At 40.2% G+C, this 16,212-nt stretch overlaps 1 protein-coding gene across 10 annotated transcripts in view; it reads left to right on the top strand.

The window, feature by feature from the left end:
- The window catches only part of LOC117150874 (calcium/calmodulin-dependent 3',5'-cyclic nucleotide phosphodiesterase 1), a 107,544-nt gene that overhangs the window by 49,790 nt on the left and 41,542 nt on the right, over positions 1-16,212 (top strand). For 6 of the 10 annotated variants that reach the window (XM_033317998.1, XM_033317997.1, XM_033317999.1 and 3 more), the window contains exon 2: positions 13,960-14,624. The exons of the other annotated variants lie outside the window; for them this stretch is intronic. In XM_033317998.1, coding sequence (XP_033173889.1) covers positions 14,165-14,624 — 460 coding nt within the window. In that variant the 5' untranslated portion in view covers positions 13,960-14,164. The remainder of the gene's footprint in view (positions 1-13,959; positions 14,625-16,212) is intronic. 10 annotated transcript variants of the gene reach the window in all.

The following is a 16,212-nucleotide window of genomic DNA, read 5'->3' as shown; positions in this document are numbered from 1 at the left end:
ACAATATTAATATCGCTACACGCATTCGAAGTCCTCAGATTTATGCGTACTTTATCGCAAAATTTGTTCGTCAACAGAAACGGAAACTTAACTTCCTCGATGGTTAACACATTAATGCTCAACCCAATGGGCTGGCATAAAAGTGTGTAATAAAAATACGTGAATATTAAGCATTTGATTTTCAATCGTTTCACGCATTTCCAAACCACTTTTATTCGATGTGTATTGGACGTGGACATATCGTCAAAATCACATCTAAATGTTGCAAAATGTTTATACAAATCTCGGTAAACTGTGGCCACATCATTTTGCCGCTTTTATACACACAGACATATGTTCGTATGTACATCAATGCAAACAAAGTTGAAAAACTTTTGGCTAGTACCGCCCGCCCCCTTATTCCACCACCTCCCCCTTCTAGTGCTGATCAAAGCCAACTGCGCACCGGACGCACGCGTCTACGCTGACGTCGCAGTCGAAGTCGAAATCGGCATCCAAAAAAAAATATATTAGTTGTTGGCCGAAAATTCACATCGTTTGCATTCAGCCACACACACCTAACGGATGCAGTATCAACAGCACACGCACGCCACAAAAAGATACGGAGATACAAAAGTATCTAGCACGTTTTCAGCATTTCGCCTACGTCACGCCACCAAAAGCAGACTTGGCCTATGTATATACGAATAATATCGTATATATATAGATATTGTTAATTGCCCTCAGCAATTGTCGCCCCCGAAAATTGGCACAGTGGTCGGCACATGAAATCGATCCCACTGTGCGGTGATCACATGTATCATTTTTTGTTTGGGAAAAACTTTAGGCGATTGGGAAATACTCTAATAACTTCATATGTGCAAATTAATGTGAACTAGATTTGTGTTAAGACATCAGCAATATTTGCTTCTAAAAAAATATAATATCAAACGGGCTGTGCCTCTAAATAAATATGGTTTTAAAAGCCAGTAATAATCTAACAGATTTTGTACAACTTGAAAGCGTATGTTTAATATCCAACATTTGAACAAAAAATTCAAATGAATGCAGGAAAAAACTCGGCAATGACCCAATTATGAAAAACCTGTTACACTTCATATAATTTATTCATTTTCACAACGTAAGAAAAACATTTTTCCCTTTTTTATTTTCCCGTTGTCTGCGTTTTTATGATAAATTTTAATTTTTATGCTCCACATTATTATCACGTTAACTTTAAATATACATATAATTACATCTGCTTCTTCGTTTTTAAAATTTTCAAAATTTCAATAGTTAACCGTTTTTAGACAGCCCTAATTCAGTAAATCGCATTTTTGCTATCGTAAAACTGCATGAAGCATTAAAAGAATTGCACAAAAACTTCTAAATAATTTCTAAAATTTAAATATTTATTTTATCTATAGAAAAACAATTTCAGCAAGGCACGTAATGTTTTGATTGTTAACTCTAGAGTTCTCACACTCTCAGTTTTTAAAAACACACACTTCCTTCTCCTCAACTTGCCGCCAAAATTGTAATTACTGCCATTGCATTTCCAAAAATTTGCAGTGAGAGAACGCTCTGTGAATAGCTATGTCGCAGGTCTCGGATACTTGTCATTCTGGTTAGTTTGCCATTGTCGATGTCTATTTCTAATTTGGACTATTGTTAGACATGGTCAAGATCCAGTCCAGCAGCTGCGAGATGCGGCGGACGAAAAAAAAAATGTGAAAATAAGTCGCGTCGAGGTTTTAGAGTGTCTTGAAGTGGACAGCCGGTCGAGTGTTTGCTTTGGGCCAACATGCCAAGTTGGCCAGCTAATTGCGCCCAGGCCCAGGGGATCAATTAGAGCCACAGCCAGGTAGTGCACTCGTAATTCGGCTAGGCCTGAAAATGGTCGACAAGAAATCAAATACTTTGGTATTGGAATGCAATTCAAACAGCGCGTGTACATTGCTCGATTTCGGTTACCCTTTTAAGCGGCGACAGGCACTTAAGAAATGCCAAAAATGTTTGACCTACATTCAACGAGAAATTAATACAAACAGTTATGATACTAAGAAAAAAACAAAAAGGCTGAGCCGAACAAAAAGGCAAGCAGCGAAAATCTCATTAAATTTCATGCAGCATTCGATACAGCAGATACAGCGATACAAAATGTTACAAGACAACCGAAGATATTGAAGCCGCCCATCAATTTTCACTGCCCATCAGGAGGCGAACTTGTTTCGGGCTTACACGCAACGTTGCCAAAAACTACATGGCCAAAACGACGAAGGGGCGGGAGGATAGGAGCTGGCCACTCAGGACACCGAGACAGGCAATTTAATTAAAGGCATTTATGCTTTTTACTGCCAGCTGCGGTTGACTCTTCAATTTCTGTATTTCATGGGACATCGCAGGGTAACAGAGTCCATAAAGTTCACATTTTGTGTTCACCAATAACATTTGTTATGTCATTAAAATATTGGTAAACATTTTCTAACCATATTCAAAGTATGGTTGAATAAATTCTAAATACATTTTAAATTTAGATACACAATGGTATCAAACTAGAAACTATAGGATTTCCTTATAACGAGATGACTATATGATAAAATCTATCATCTTTAATGGGTATCCCCATGTCGAGCTTTTGCTCCACTTCCCGCCAGTTCACTGGCCACTTCATATTCCAATTGCCTTTTGTCATCGTATCTGCATTGTCCACTTGCCATCTTCACGTTGCTCGCGATGATCACAAGTGCAGAGCTCCGAGTCCGAAACGGGTTTTAATCTGGCCAAAAGAGGCAACGGGGTGGACCACTCACTGGGCGCTTTTCTGGAACTGTCTTAACTGCCATAAATGATGTTAACGATGCCCTTTGGGTGTTAATTACGAATACGATTTAATCTGGACAATCGAGTGTCATTAAGTGCAGCGCAAATGATCCGCAGCTATGTGCTAATTAAAGCGACAGACCTTGAATAATCGGGCATTTTTTTCCATTCAAAGGGTATAGCAAAAAAAACGAGTGTAAAGATGCGTAATAAATGCACATTAATTCAATTAGCCTGTCATAATGTTTTCGGTTTTAAACGTATAAACAAGCGAAGATAAATAATGAAAAAAGTAGATTTGTGGTTCTTGTTTATAGATAAATTTAGATGTCAGCGAGCGACCTTAGAAAAGTTCATAACAAAAAACTCTGACGCCACAAAAAAGAGGAAGAGCTTTCCGAAAATGTTCTCAAAATATTTAATGTGCGGCTTTTCTTTCTGCTGACTTTTCCTCCTTCAGTTTCTCGCACTCTTTTTCTCGTTTTTTTCAAATTTTGGCGTGTTTGCTTGGCGGCGTGGAAATGCCGACGCTTTTGTTTTGTTATTTTCCTTCATTGTTTGGCATTGTTTTCGCTGCCTTTGTTTTGTTTTTTTTCTACGCTTTTCTTTTTTGGGTGAGAAGTGAGGCGGAAAAACGTCTGCTATAAAAATTAAACGCCGTTTCGAGCCTTTTGATTGACTGACAGCAAGTTTTGAAAATGTTGGGCAGGTGTCAACCAAATCTGATAACGCATCAAATCATTTCTCTTACTGATAAAATTATATTGTTTATGTTATAAGGGAAATGTAAAACTTTTGTAAAGGAAACCAATTGAAATACATTTTATGCAGATATACAAACAATATGTAATATAAAAAAGCTTTGTTAAAAAGGTTATACAGAAAGATCGTTTTTCGAAATACAAGAAATTTAGTCACTAGAAATCTTTACCAGTAAAGCGATGAGTATTCAACAACCAAAAACTAAAAAAAAAAGTTTAAGTGAAAGTAAACTTCCTTCTTCGATCCAACCACTTGGACTCGGAGTTTCCTTGCTAATCGGGAGATCTGCTGCTGACTCAATATATTAAGAATACTGTCATTGTCTAATTCTCACCCACTCTCGACTTATCGAGTAGATAACGGTCGCTCCCACTGGCCAAGTTAAGTGACTTAAGTGCCGTCAAGTTTGCTTCTTTTTTTTTTATTTAAGCTTTTACGGCGTCGGCTTTGCGCTTCTTTTGTTTTTGTTTCCGCCGCCCTCGTTCTCTGGGGCTTTCTTGTGTGTGTGTTTTTATCTAATCAATAATCGCAAGAAATGTCCGAATAGCAAACGTGTAAAACCGTTGGGGACCACGACAGGACAAGGACGTGCTTGAAAAAAAAAAACGGAAAAATCAAACGCTAAGGCCAAAGAGCATACAACATTGACTTCGTTGTGTGTGAAAAACTTTTAAGCAAACAATTGTTGGGCGGGCCTAATAAAATCAACACACACAAGTGTACGTCAGCACACACAGCTTCATCGGCACTTAAGTACACACAACACACACACACACTGGCGCACTCGTGCTGACGATAATGGAATATTGGCGAAATTGATGAAGTTATTTCGCCGCCATTGTTGCCGCTTTTCGTAGCATACTTCGCAGCGCAGCCTTGCAACGAAATTCGATCCGCAGAGGCAGAGGCGTTGCCTTAATGGTCCTGGCGACGCTCAGCACACACCGACACGTGCCAATCGCCGCCTGCCAACGCCTAGCTGTATGCAACGATATTCCGATCCGCCAGGCACACACACATATGTATATACGCTCACCAATACATAGCCACCCCAACCACTGCGGCCATTTGACGGCTTGCACTTAATGGCATAATGAATTTATGGCGGCTAGCCTAATTATTCCGGCGAGAGTGGGTGGGGAGAAAGATAGAAGAGTGGCAAGAGACAACAACTAAAGAGCTTATAAAGCGGGGGAAATTTGGGTCATGTGACGAGAATAAAATCTGGATTATATTGTACTAATACCAAATTAAAGAAAATCTTCAGTTAATTGATAATGATAATAATGCTGAAATAATAACATTTTTGGCTAAACTTTTATAAATACAGCATACCGATTCCGATACCAGCATTCGAATTCGCACAAATGACATATATTCTCTCATTAATTAAAACTAAATATTTTCTCAGTCATCATTGCATGACAAACTTCTCACATGAATAATTACAGACGCTTGAGGGCCTATAAATTTCCCTCATTTGCATTCATCTCCAATTAGGCGTGAGGCCACACGGCGTATACGTCATTTATGTTGAATATTTATCAAAAGATGACTTCTGGTTTGAGCATTAAACTTTGGGATAACTTTTTCTCGCTTAAATTGGTTGCCACACGAAATCATTGCCCTAAAACTCTTACTATTCCCCTGTAGGAATCAAACCGCCTGCCAAAAATATCACAACTGGAAAATGGTAAAAGAATGATAGCTGTGGATGTGGATAAACCGAATCCGAAAACTTTTCCTGACAATTTGAAACATTTTGTGAGGTTTTGGGACAAATTCGTATTCATTGCCATTGTGTGTCTGTGTGGTGGGGCATGTTTTGAAGGCCGGAGAAATGGTTTCACATTTCAGCGCGCCTAGAACTATGCTACATTGTGTATCTGTGTTATTTTGGTTGCCTGCCAGCCGCAGAGGCCGCAGGAAACACAACGCAGTCATTTGTAGTCGAGCAAAAAAAGGTCCTGGAAAATGTCTTTTTACTTGTCGGGTAAATTTATTTAAATTTCGTTCCTTTTCCCTGTCATGCCGCCCTGCTACCCACTCTTTGTTATTTCTTCATTGACAATTTTTCTGGCAGTTTTCGCAGGCATTCTTTTTTACCGATTTTCAGTTGCGGTTTATTTTGAAAGCCATTTTAATTAGGAAAACTTCGGTTGCCGGGCCCAGCTGTTGTCCTGGGAACTCGGGCAGGTGGAAATCATTGCAGGGGCATTTGAATTGCTAATCAAGTTGTTGATTCATGAAATGTGACGCAGAACTCTCAGCTAAAGAACAACCGAAAAAAACAAAAAAAAAATGTTCTAAGAAGTTTTTAATGATGCTGCAGCAAAAAGTTTCTATTCAGTAAAAACAGAAGCAAGTGTAATTTGCTTTTAATTAATGCCGACAAAGCAGTTGAAAGTGGCATGGCCAAACTTGGCCGGCTATGTCTGGCCTGACTGGATTGGCCCTCGGCCAATTGGGCCATTTCAACTCGGTTCGAGCGAGGCGATAAACATGCCAAAAGCGTCAAAAGTCGGTGCTGCACAAACTGCTCAGGAAGTTGCCTCAGCGAAGGGATCGAAAGGAGTATAAATCTGGGCTGGCAGCAGTAGTTTCTGGCATTTGCAAGTTCCTTTTGCCGTTCCGCATTCTCGGAAGCCAAAAAGCTGTGCGAAAATGTTGCATACTTTCCTTGGCTTAGCAAAAGTTTGTTGCACCATGCAAATACCAAGGATTTTTTGAGGGCAAGGGACCAGAAGGCAAGCGGAATTTTCCAGGATATACATAATCATAATTGCAATACCTTGCTCTACAACCGAGTAAAGATAGTTTACATTTTTCCTTATTTGCTTGTTGGAAAACCGTTGCCGCGATGTTTAAAAAATGTTAATTGAAAATGTGGGTTAGCTTGCCATTGAACCATGCAGTTAACTATAACTATATATAACTATATATGCCAAAATTGAGCCAAGTCATTCTTTTCACATGGCATTTCGTACATAAAAGTATTCCATTATAATCCCCATTTCCCTAAAATTGCGTCATTGTAAAGGTACACAAATTTATAGCCACACTTGAGTATGCATTTGATGATGTCACTAATGTTTATTCATCCTTCGTGCGTTTCAAAAACTCAAAGCCTATGACCTCATAAATCTCATTTAATTGCTTGAATACCTTAACAAATGAATAGATGCTACGCCCGACCTCCCAGCAATTTTGCTTCGCTAATAAACTTGATAAATGACAATGGCCGAAAGAAAAACCTCCCGGCGCCATTTTGAATTTCACACCATTACATGTGAGAAAATTGTTCAAATCGTTGTTGTTGCGTGCCCGAAAAGATTTGAGAAATGGCGCATCATTTGGAACGGAACAGGCCAAGTGGTGTCGAGTGCCAGGACTCCCAAAGTGATTCGCCGAATCATCCACAGAGTGGTGAAGCCACTCGAGGAGGCAAGTGGATGGGCATGTTTATTTACCCAAAAAGTCACAACTTTGTGTGTATGGCAAATACAAATAAGCAAACATCAAAACGAAAATTGCACAAATATAACCGAGTAGGGGTAAAATTGGGAATGAGCAGTAGGCTATCTGGAAAAGTTGATTTCTGTTTATGATGTAAGACATTTAACTACCCCTATTCACCTCTTTTATAACCGAATCAGAAAGCATCCTTTGAATGTGCACTTAAAGGATTTTTAAAAACATTTATAAATATCTTAATAAATTATATATTATTATATATAATTATATTATAAATATAAAACAACTTTGTAAATATAGAAAATATTGCATTCTAAAAGCCTATTTAATCCAAGTGTTCTCAGTCAGGCAGAAAATACAAGTTGCATTTTTAAAATGCGAGTATATCCATTCGATCTTCCCAATTTTTGCCATTTCCCGCTTGAGTGGAGCAAATTTGGCCAAGAATACGACTTTCGTCCAAACGTATGTACGCTGACAGAGCAACTTTTATGGCCAAAACAGTTAAGAGACTTTGTTGGGGTTCGTGGCCAAAGTTGGTTGGCCATTTCGGCACTAATCGAAAGTTCCTTTCTTTTCAGATGGCCAAATGAAGTGTTTGCATTTAACGGCCCAGGCAACAATAGTGACTGGGTGGTATGTGGGTGTGTAGGGGGTTTTGGGGGCATTATGCAAAAACTGTTGCAAAAAGTTTGCACTTCGAAGTGAAGAACCGGAGAACGTGCCACAAAAGCAGCAACAATGACGTCGACGCCTTGATTTGTTTTGAACCACACTCGGATTCAATGAGTTGCACAAGAACCGAGCAAAACTTCCAGACAATCAACGGTGGGTGATGTTAGGTGGGTGGTGCAGTGCAGTGGCTCAGTGGTTCAGTGGTACGATGGGTGGTGTTTGGGTGGCCACAGCAACAGCAACAGCTGCAAGTGCAAACAGAATGAGGTCAGTTCTTGTGTTGCATGTTGCTCGGGCATTAGGGTAAACTGTTGATAGACGTTGGACGACGCCTAATCACCAACTGCAGAACGGCAGATAGGGATAGATAGGTTTTCTGGTCGAGAGGACGTGGTCCGTATGCAAATGAAGCCACATTAATGACTTTAAAAGCTGCCCGCCGGACTTTCAGAAAAGGTTGTAGTGTACAATATAGTGCACCATGCGAACTGCACAAAGTGTGTACTTTTTTATAGTACTTTTTACTTAGTTTCATAGCAAAACAATCTTAAGGTGCTATATTCGGCGGTGGGAAAACTAGTAATATTTCTTAATTTGTATTTAAGCGGTGAAATAAAAGTAGGAACAATCTGCAAGAAACACCATTGCAATCTTTTGTTTAACCTTAAACGTTTAATGCAAAACAGCGGCAGTTTAAAACTTGGCAATAAGGCTCAAGATTTATTGCACCTTATCCGACGACTTAAACTTTTCCCTACGGACGGGGGCAATCCTTCTGCAAACTGACGAACCCATCCCCACCTGGGGGATCCAACCATTCCCTCCTTTCTTCACTGCGTATGCCATAAATAATAAATACGTGGCACATTGCCACCCCAAGTGGAACTTTTCTGCAGTGCGTTCAGAGGTTCCTTTGTGGTTTTGCTCGGTGCCAGAGCCCAGGGCGAGCTCCTCTCAACCTTCCATTTAATTGACAATTGTCTGCAGCTGAGCAGGAATAAGGCCATAAAACATTGGCAAAGTCAACAGTGTGAAAAAAAGTATCCAAGAAAAAGGAAATGTACGAGAAGAGCCTCGGGAAAAGTTTTGTGAAACAGGTCTCTGGAGCCCACGAACATTTCTATTTGTCGCCCTGCCAAGTACATAAAGCAAAGCTAAAATGTAAGCACAATAAACGCATCTGAAGGCTACTGCTCCCCTGCCACGCCTCCTTTCTACTTTGGCACTTCCTTACGTCCTTTTTTTTGCGCACATATTTTTTGACAATTTATTTATGCGTTTAATAACGACATCATCAGCATGTAAGCGAGCACACGCATAAAGGACTCGCACATATACATATATACCAGCATTTACATGTATGATGTGTCCAGGGGCAAGGAAAGGGGGGTAGCAATAAAAATGTCGCTGATTTGACAATGTTCTTTATGTTCAGAAAGTCGCTCGAAAGGCTTTCAACGCCACAATTTCTCCCCCATCCGCCAGAGAAAGGTGGCTCAACTCATTATGCAGTAATTTAAAATGACTTGGAACATTTCCGAAGGTGGGGAACAACCTTGGGTTTCACTTAAAGGGTTAAACAAATGCTTCCTGTTCTTCCCATTAAATATTTAATATTTTTCCATTAGCAGTGAAATCAAAGCTACCGTAAAATGAATCATATTAAAAATATGAAATTGGAAATTACAGTTTATAGTGTCCTCCATTTATGATAATATAACGTATTAAATATATATTGTATTTATATTTCTTTAATACTTAAAAAATGAATACATTTAAATATATTTTTCCCTGCACTAATCCTACCTGTTCGCTTACTCAGTAAAATCCATTAAGCAACGCTCATGAAAATGTTTTATTGATTACGCCGATAAACTCCCTATCTGAAATAAACAATTCGTGCCCCAAAGGAACCGAAAGGCAATTGTTGCATGAAGTTCCGCATGGTTGATTGCCAATCTGTGGCAATTATTTTCTGCCGGGAAAAAGCCAACTCCCCTATTATCGTTTTCGCATTGTTTATGCGTCAATGGGAAAACGAGTAAACAAACATGGCTATAAATAAGCGGCTAATAAGGATAATTGCCTGCTTTACAAATTGTCGCGAAATAGGGTGGCGGGAAGGGAAAAGAGGAAGAGGACTCAAGATAGCGATACGAAACCACAAACACACAGATAAGGAGCAGCACATCTACAAGTCAAAATAGTAATAAATTGCTGGAGAAAATTGCGTGGTGCGGCGGGAGAAAAAGCCCAGTCGCGAAACCGGAACATATGGACAAGGATGCCGAGAAGGTCCTTTGAATTTTATGTGTGTGCAAAAAGCGCGGGACGAAGTGGGGCAGCCGAGGACAGACATCCTTATTTATGGTCGTGCGGTGCGGCAAATTAATAATGCGACTTTTCTCATTTGTTTGCCGTTTCGTCTCTGGCTTTCGTCCTTCTATGTAAATGGGATTTTGTGGCAGGAACTGCATTTAACCCACAGCTGGGAGTCCTGTTCGTCTGTATGTGCTTGTGTGTGTGTATAAATAACAAAAAACAAAAGCAATTTGCAATGTAAATGCTGACGATAATGTGGTTCCCGAAGCCAATAATGACGATGATGAGGTGGACAAAGTCAAGTCAGCCTGTCTGGCTTCCTTTTTCACATTTGGCCTCATGTGGCAACGAAGTTTGCCTTTTTCCTTCGCCCCAAAATGCTAATGAGCCGAGTCAAGACATTCCCACTCTATCTCTACTCTCTGTGTATATTTTCAATGACTTCTCCTCGAAAGTGTCGCCCCTTCGGGCAGTTGAAAAATTTATTGCACACTTCCTGTCGCTCGGTTTGCTGTTCCTGCTCCCCTTCAATTACATGCAATTCCTTCTGGCTTTTTATGGCATCCCGCATCGATCCGTCGCAGAATGTCGTGTGTGATTAACGGGTGCAATACGCCGGGTCCTTCGTCCTTCGTCCTGACAGGCCGACATCCTCCTCGCCTGCAGGCCTGCTGTCCTGCGCAACATTCTTGGCCCCAACTATCGCACTTTAACTCATCTTTTATTTACACCACTGCCGAGACAAACCCGCCACGGCGACGCATTGGCGCCCCCCAAACATGGGGGGAAATTACACCAACAAACAACAGGAACGGGTCATGTCAAGGGGCCACACCAACAACATCACCAAATTACAACAATTAAAACAGGGGGAAACCGTAGCGAAGGCCCAAGTATATACAAACATACGTACTCGTTTATATGCGCAAATGACAAGGGCGACAATGCAGCTCCATTAAATATACACTGATCGAAATATGTAAATTTTCATAAAAATGCTATAGTCTGTCTGCAGATTAAATGTTCTTAAAGTGCATATCGAAAAATGTCTGTTCTGTATTTTAAATATCACCAATTAAAATGCCATACTGTAATCTGCAAATTAATTGTTTGAACAGAAGCAAAGAACCACATTCACTGAAGCGCATAAATAGAATGCACTTTGTGCATTCAATAAATGAATATTTTCTAAAACTGCCAATTTTAATTGGCTGTCTTGGAAAGTGCATAGCATTATTTATCGGAGATTCCTGTTGGTTTTCTGTTATTGTGTACGACTTTCAATGCGGTTTTTCCCTTTCCCAACGCTTTTCCATCTGAATTGTGTATGCGCTTTTAATTATTGCCATGAGATGGTATTGTCGCTTCACTTTTATTATTCTCCTGTTATTTGCAATGTTTTCCTTCGAACATCAGCCCTCATGAGGGACACGCCCCGCCTCAAGTTGGCTTCAACGCCCACATTAACAACATTGCCACATTGCGTCCTGGCAAGTGACAGCTTTTAATTAAATAATTGACTATGTTTCGACTATCTTGTGTGTGTTTGTGCGTATGCCCAGTTGTTTGGGTCTCATCCAGCTTTCATCTGTCAGATCAATGAGACAAAAAGGCAAACTAACAAGATGTGGATGTGGAGCTATCCAGATAGACGTGTTTATGATGCTGGCTAGAACGACTGACAGACGCGAGTTCATTGAAACTTTTCGACTGCTGGCTGACTTTTGTTGGCCATCAGAGGAACATATAAGTAGATATACTATAATAAATGGCATTAGTTATGCGGGTCGCTAAACTTTGCTCCCAAAAAACCAATAATAAATGTGGGCGGTGCTAGATAAATGGCCAAGACCCTCGCTGGCCAATGAGTATCAATTTTAAATTTATTCCAAAAAAGGAGTTCTCTGAACTCCAAATGTCTCTTTTCAGGGGTTCATGCAACCCCTCGAACCGCAGAGATAAGACGGATTTCGCAATTTATGATGCCACAAACGAAATTTGCAACGCAAAATGTTCTCCGCCCGGTCATAATATCTTTTTGTTCGTTGCCCAGAGCATTGGCATTGATTTCAGGCGAACATCTTTCGTTAATTGAGTCGTAAATGCGGTGTTATTGATACCTCATTAGGCAGGCTGATAACCGCGGCGTATGCGCAATATTCCAGCGCCTTAAAGAGACTTTAAGCCGAGTGTTTTGGTCCTGCTTATGTAAGTCCTGTCAGCTGCTCCTGACATTTGCCTCTCGATTCTGCACCACTCATTCAAGTGGACGCCCTGTGGCATCGGCAGAAGCAGCAACAACAATAATCTCGACCACAAAGCAAGAGGACAAAGGACCAAAAGGCTGGCAATTGGGTTTTCGTTCAATGCGGGCATTCTCGGGCAACAACAAAAACAATTTTATATATATACATAAAAGCTTAATTAAAATTTTATGATTATCATTTGGAATTCATCTGTTTACCTTGCAGGGGTTAGAGTTTAATAAGGAAAAACAATCTCGAAACACTTCAGTTTTGTTTGCTAATTAAAGTTGGTAGACAACAGCAAAGCAGTTGTTTTTTATTGAACATTTTTATAACAAGCTAAATGTACCCAAAATAACTATAGTAGTAACCTTATTTCTGCACATTATATTTCATTAAACCACAAAAGCTGTATGATTAAAGTTATGGGCCTGCACAACTCTAACATAGTTAGGCAAATTTGGCTCTAATTACTAGCAGACTAAAATATATTAATTAAATGTGAAATACTCTTAGTCTCTATGAATATCTGCGCGCTTATTAAGTGAAAGCTCCCATTGGCCCCATTTGTTTACGTTTTAATTAGGTGGCTAATGTTGATAAAAGCGCCCTTTCATATTTAGCAAATAATCCTTCTTCAGCGGCAACGACCTGCTACATTCCCAAAAGACGGCACGTATTTCAAGTGTCTTTTTAGCCAAGTTAAGTGGAGTGAAGCGCTTGAGCCACGTGCCAAAAGTAGAAAGAGGTTCCACCTTCGTTTCCCCGCGGCCGCATGATTCCTTAAAAGTGTCGCCATTCCACTTTATTTGTTAAACGTGACGAGCCAACGACTTGAAAAAAAATATATATATAGTAATAGGTTCAAAATCAGTATAAATACAAATAGCTTTGTGTAGACCACACACGAAGGACCATACGGATTTAAAAGAATTTAAGCGTTGTCATCGGTGTTGCGTTAAAACAAATGGTTTTTGGAAGCATAAACAACAATAAAATGGGGAGCAAGCATAAAGAGAGAACCAAAGCCATATGGCATTGATGGATTTTTGATAAATGGACGAGCGTTATGAAAAATATACAAAAAAATCCAATGACAAACTGACCAACCAAAGAGCCATGCGAAAGGCGATAAAATCCGAATCAAATAACGCCAAACAATGTCAGTCAAAACAAGTGGAGTGGCGGGGGGATTAAGGGGACAGGCAGCCGTCGAGTGAGCCAAATAATTGACAGTAGCATCAGGAAAAAAAGTGCAATTAGAGCGGGGGCTTTGTACACTGCAAAAAAAGTAAAAATAGGCAGCCGTGCAGCTTTTTTTTGCACAGTGAAATGGCATAAAATATAAAGTGGGCCAACTGAAAATCAACAGCTTTGTCATCAGAAATATCCATTATTGTCGGATAAAAATTCATAACGAAAACCTATTCTGCGTTTTTTGTAAACCACACAAATATATGAAGGATATACATATATTTAAATTAAAATAAATATGAAACATTTCTTTGTTAAGTAAACTTTCATTTTATATTCTTCTGTGTAATACCACTTTAATTGCATTATTTCGAATGCACGTCGAGTGCACAACGCTGCGTATGCGTAATATCAGTCACTTTCAATTGTTTTGCCTGATTTCACTTACCCTATTTCATTTTCATTCAAACTTAATTTCAAATAGAAAGACATAAAATCCATTGCAAGAGGACATTGTGAGTTTAAGTGAATTTCAATAGTGAAAATGCATATAAAATTTAATTCAAATACATATTCAACTGGCATACGTCGACATGGCAAATTAAATCCCACGGTTTCGTAAAATGCATTTCGAGTCATAAATTAGATCCACCGATATACGTAGAGCGTTCTAATCTAAATCGTTAAAAATGGGCGATACTTTGGACGAGACGCCGCCAACGCGTCGCGACAAACCACAAACATTGAACATTGGCCAGGAGGAGCAGGGATCCGATCCTGCATCCGGCAACACCTCCTCCCCCGTATCCTCAATCGCCATTCCCGCTGCCCGCGTACCGCGCCACCGATTGCGTCACGCGGATCGGGATCAGAAACGGGATCACTCGAGCGACGGTCTGGTTTCGAGTGGCGAACTCCGGGACGAATTCATGGGCATCGATGCCCAGCCGCGTCGCGAAAGTCTCAATAGCTGCGAGGTGGGCAGTCCGGGGACCATGTCCTCCAGTCTCGGCAAGGCGGGACGGCTCAACAGTTCCAGGTACCCGTCCGGCGGCGCTGGTGCCATCGGCCTGAGTGTCATGGGCAACCTGGTGGGCACCACCACCCGCAAGTGCGTCCTCACGCTGGACGGGTACTCCTATGTCATAGGTAAGTGGCTGCTGGTCGGATTTAATGCAATTCAAAGCTCCTCTGTTATTAAATACGTACAATGAAAGGTCCTAGCAAGGGAAGCTTTGGACTATGGAAGTATAAAAGAGAAGTGGGTTGGTGGTATGGGCTTAAAAACAACCGAGAAAAATTAGAAACACTAATACACATTAAAAATAATTACCAACTACTAACTAGTAACCATTTGAAAAAACATTCGGAAAACTATATATTTTCAAACGAATAAAATTTTAAGAATAAGAAGAAATGTATTTCTAATAAACCACAACCACTGTGCGGCGGGAGTCACCTTGGGACTTGGCTCCTTTGTTTCCAATCTTTGACCTGACCTTCCCTGAACTCCGTGAACAATAAAGAGAACAAAAGTCTAAGCAGTATCAAAGATCTAGTTTAAAATTCGTCCCACTCACATTTCCTCCTGAAACTCATAAAATAATACGTGGATGCGAATGTGTGTAACTTATTTTTCTATCATTTCATTGCAGGTAAGTCAATTCAAATGGCAACAAAAAGAGCTCCACAAAAAGCAGCAGATTGAGGGTAATTCTCTGCAGGAAAGGTACGTTCGTGGCTCGGTGCAGCATTAAATTGAAAATGAAATTGAATTTCCAACGAGCTGGGCTATTATAAAAGTTATCTCTTCGCCTCAGCCCCCACACCCATGGGTATCCACCAGCCCATCTTACGGGTAGCAACAATTCATTTAGGATTCTTGTTGCTTGGTGCCCGGTTGAGGTAAAAATTTATGTGCAACTTTTTATGCCTTCTGCATATGCCACGCAGATTTCCTGGCCACCAAAGGCTTAGATTCCCAGCCAGTTGCGTACACAAACGGTGGGGAAATTTTTAAAGTCTATGACCAGGCAAACAAGGCTCTGGGCCCCGATCCATTTTGAGTGGCAGCCGTTCTGGCCAACCTGGATAACCGCCTTCTGTTCTGTTGGCCATATGTACGATGTATTTCCGTTTCCTCCGTCGTGCCCCTTTCCACTTGGCTTACATGGTTGCCGGCCAGTTGTGTTTCGGCTAATAAACTGCCCGGGACCACAGTGTAAGCTCGAGAGGGTGTGCTTCCATTTGTGTGTCCATTTGAGATTAAAATTCATGAATTGTATTTCGGAGTAAACGAATTTACCCGGCACCGATGGAGTGCATCAGATATTCAGCAAAATACGCATGCAATTTCGGATTTTCATGCCAACAGATGGCAGAAATGAAAAATGTTTTCTCGTTAGATACTAGCTTCATTTGAGAAGTGGTTATTACTTTGTTCAGTCCTCAAAATTATTGATTTCAAATTTGGATTTTCAGATTTTAATGTACTGTCATGTCAGTGGTATTTATTAGTATTAAATACTCTCATTTTGGCCAATAATTAAAAATAATTTATTTGTATAGATATTTTAGTTTTCTTACCTGGAAGAAGCCTTTAAGCTCGTAATTTAAATCGCACCTCTCTTTAAACTTTTTGCGTCTTTTAGCAGAAATAGTCAGTTCAAATTAAGCATTTGCCCATAATACTATTGCCAATTCTTTTAGCCCAAGGTCAGGTTTGTGCCGCACGGCC

The sequence above is a fragment of the Drosophila mauritiana genome, chromosome 2L (assembly GCF_004382145.1).
Source record: "Drosophila mauritiana strain mau12 chromosome 2L, ASM438214v1, whole genome shotgun sequence".
Taxonomy (NCBI): Eukaryota; Metazoa; Arthropoda; class Insecta; order Diptera; family Drosophilidae; genus Drosophila; species Drosophila mauritiana.
This window is presented reverse-complemented; position numbering and strand designations above follow the sequence as displayed.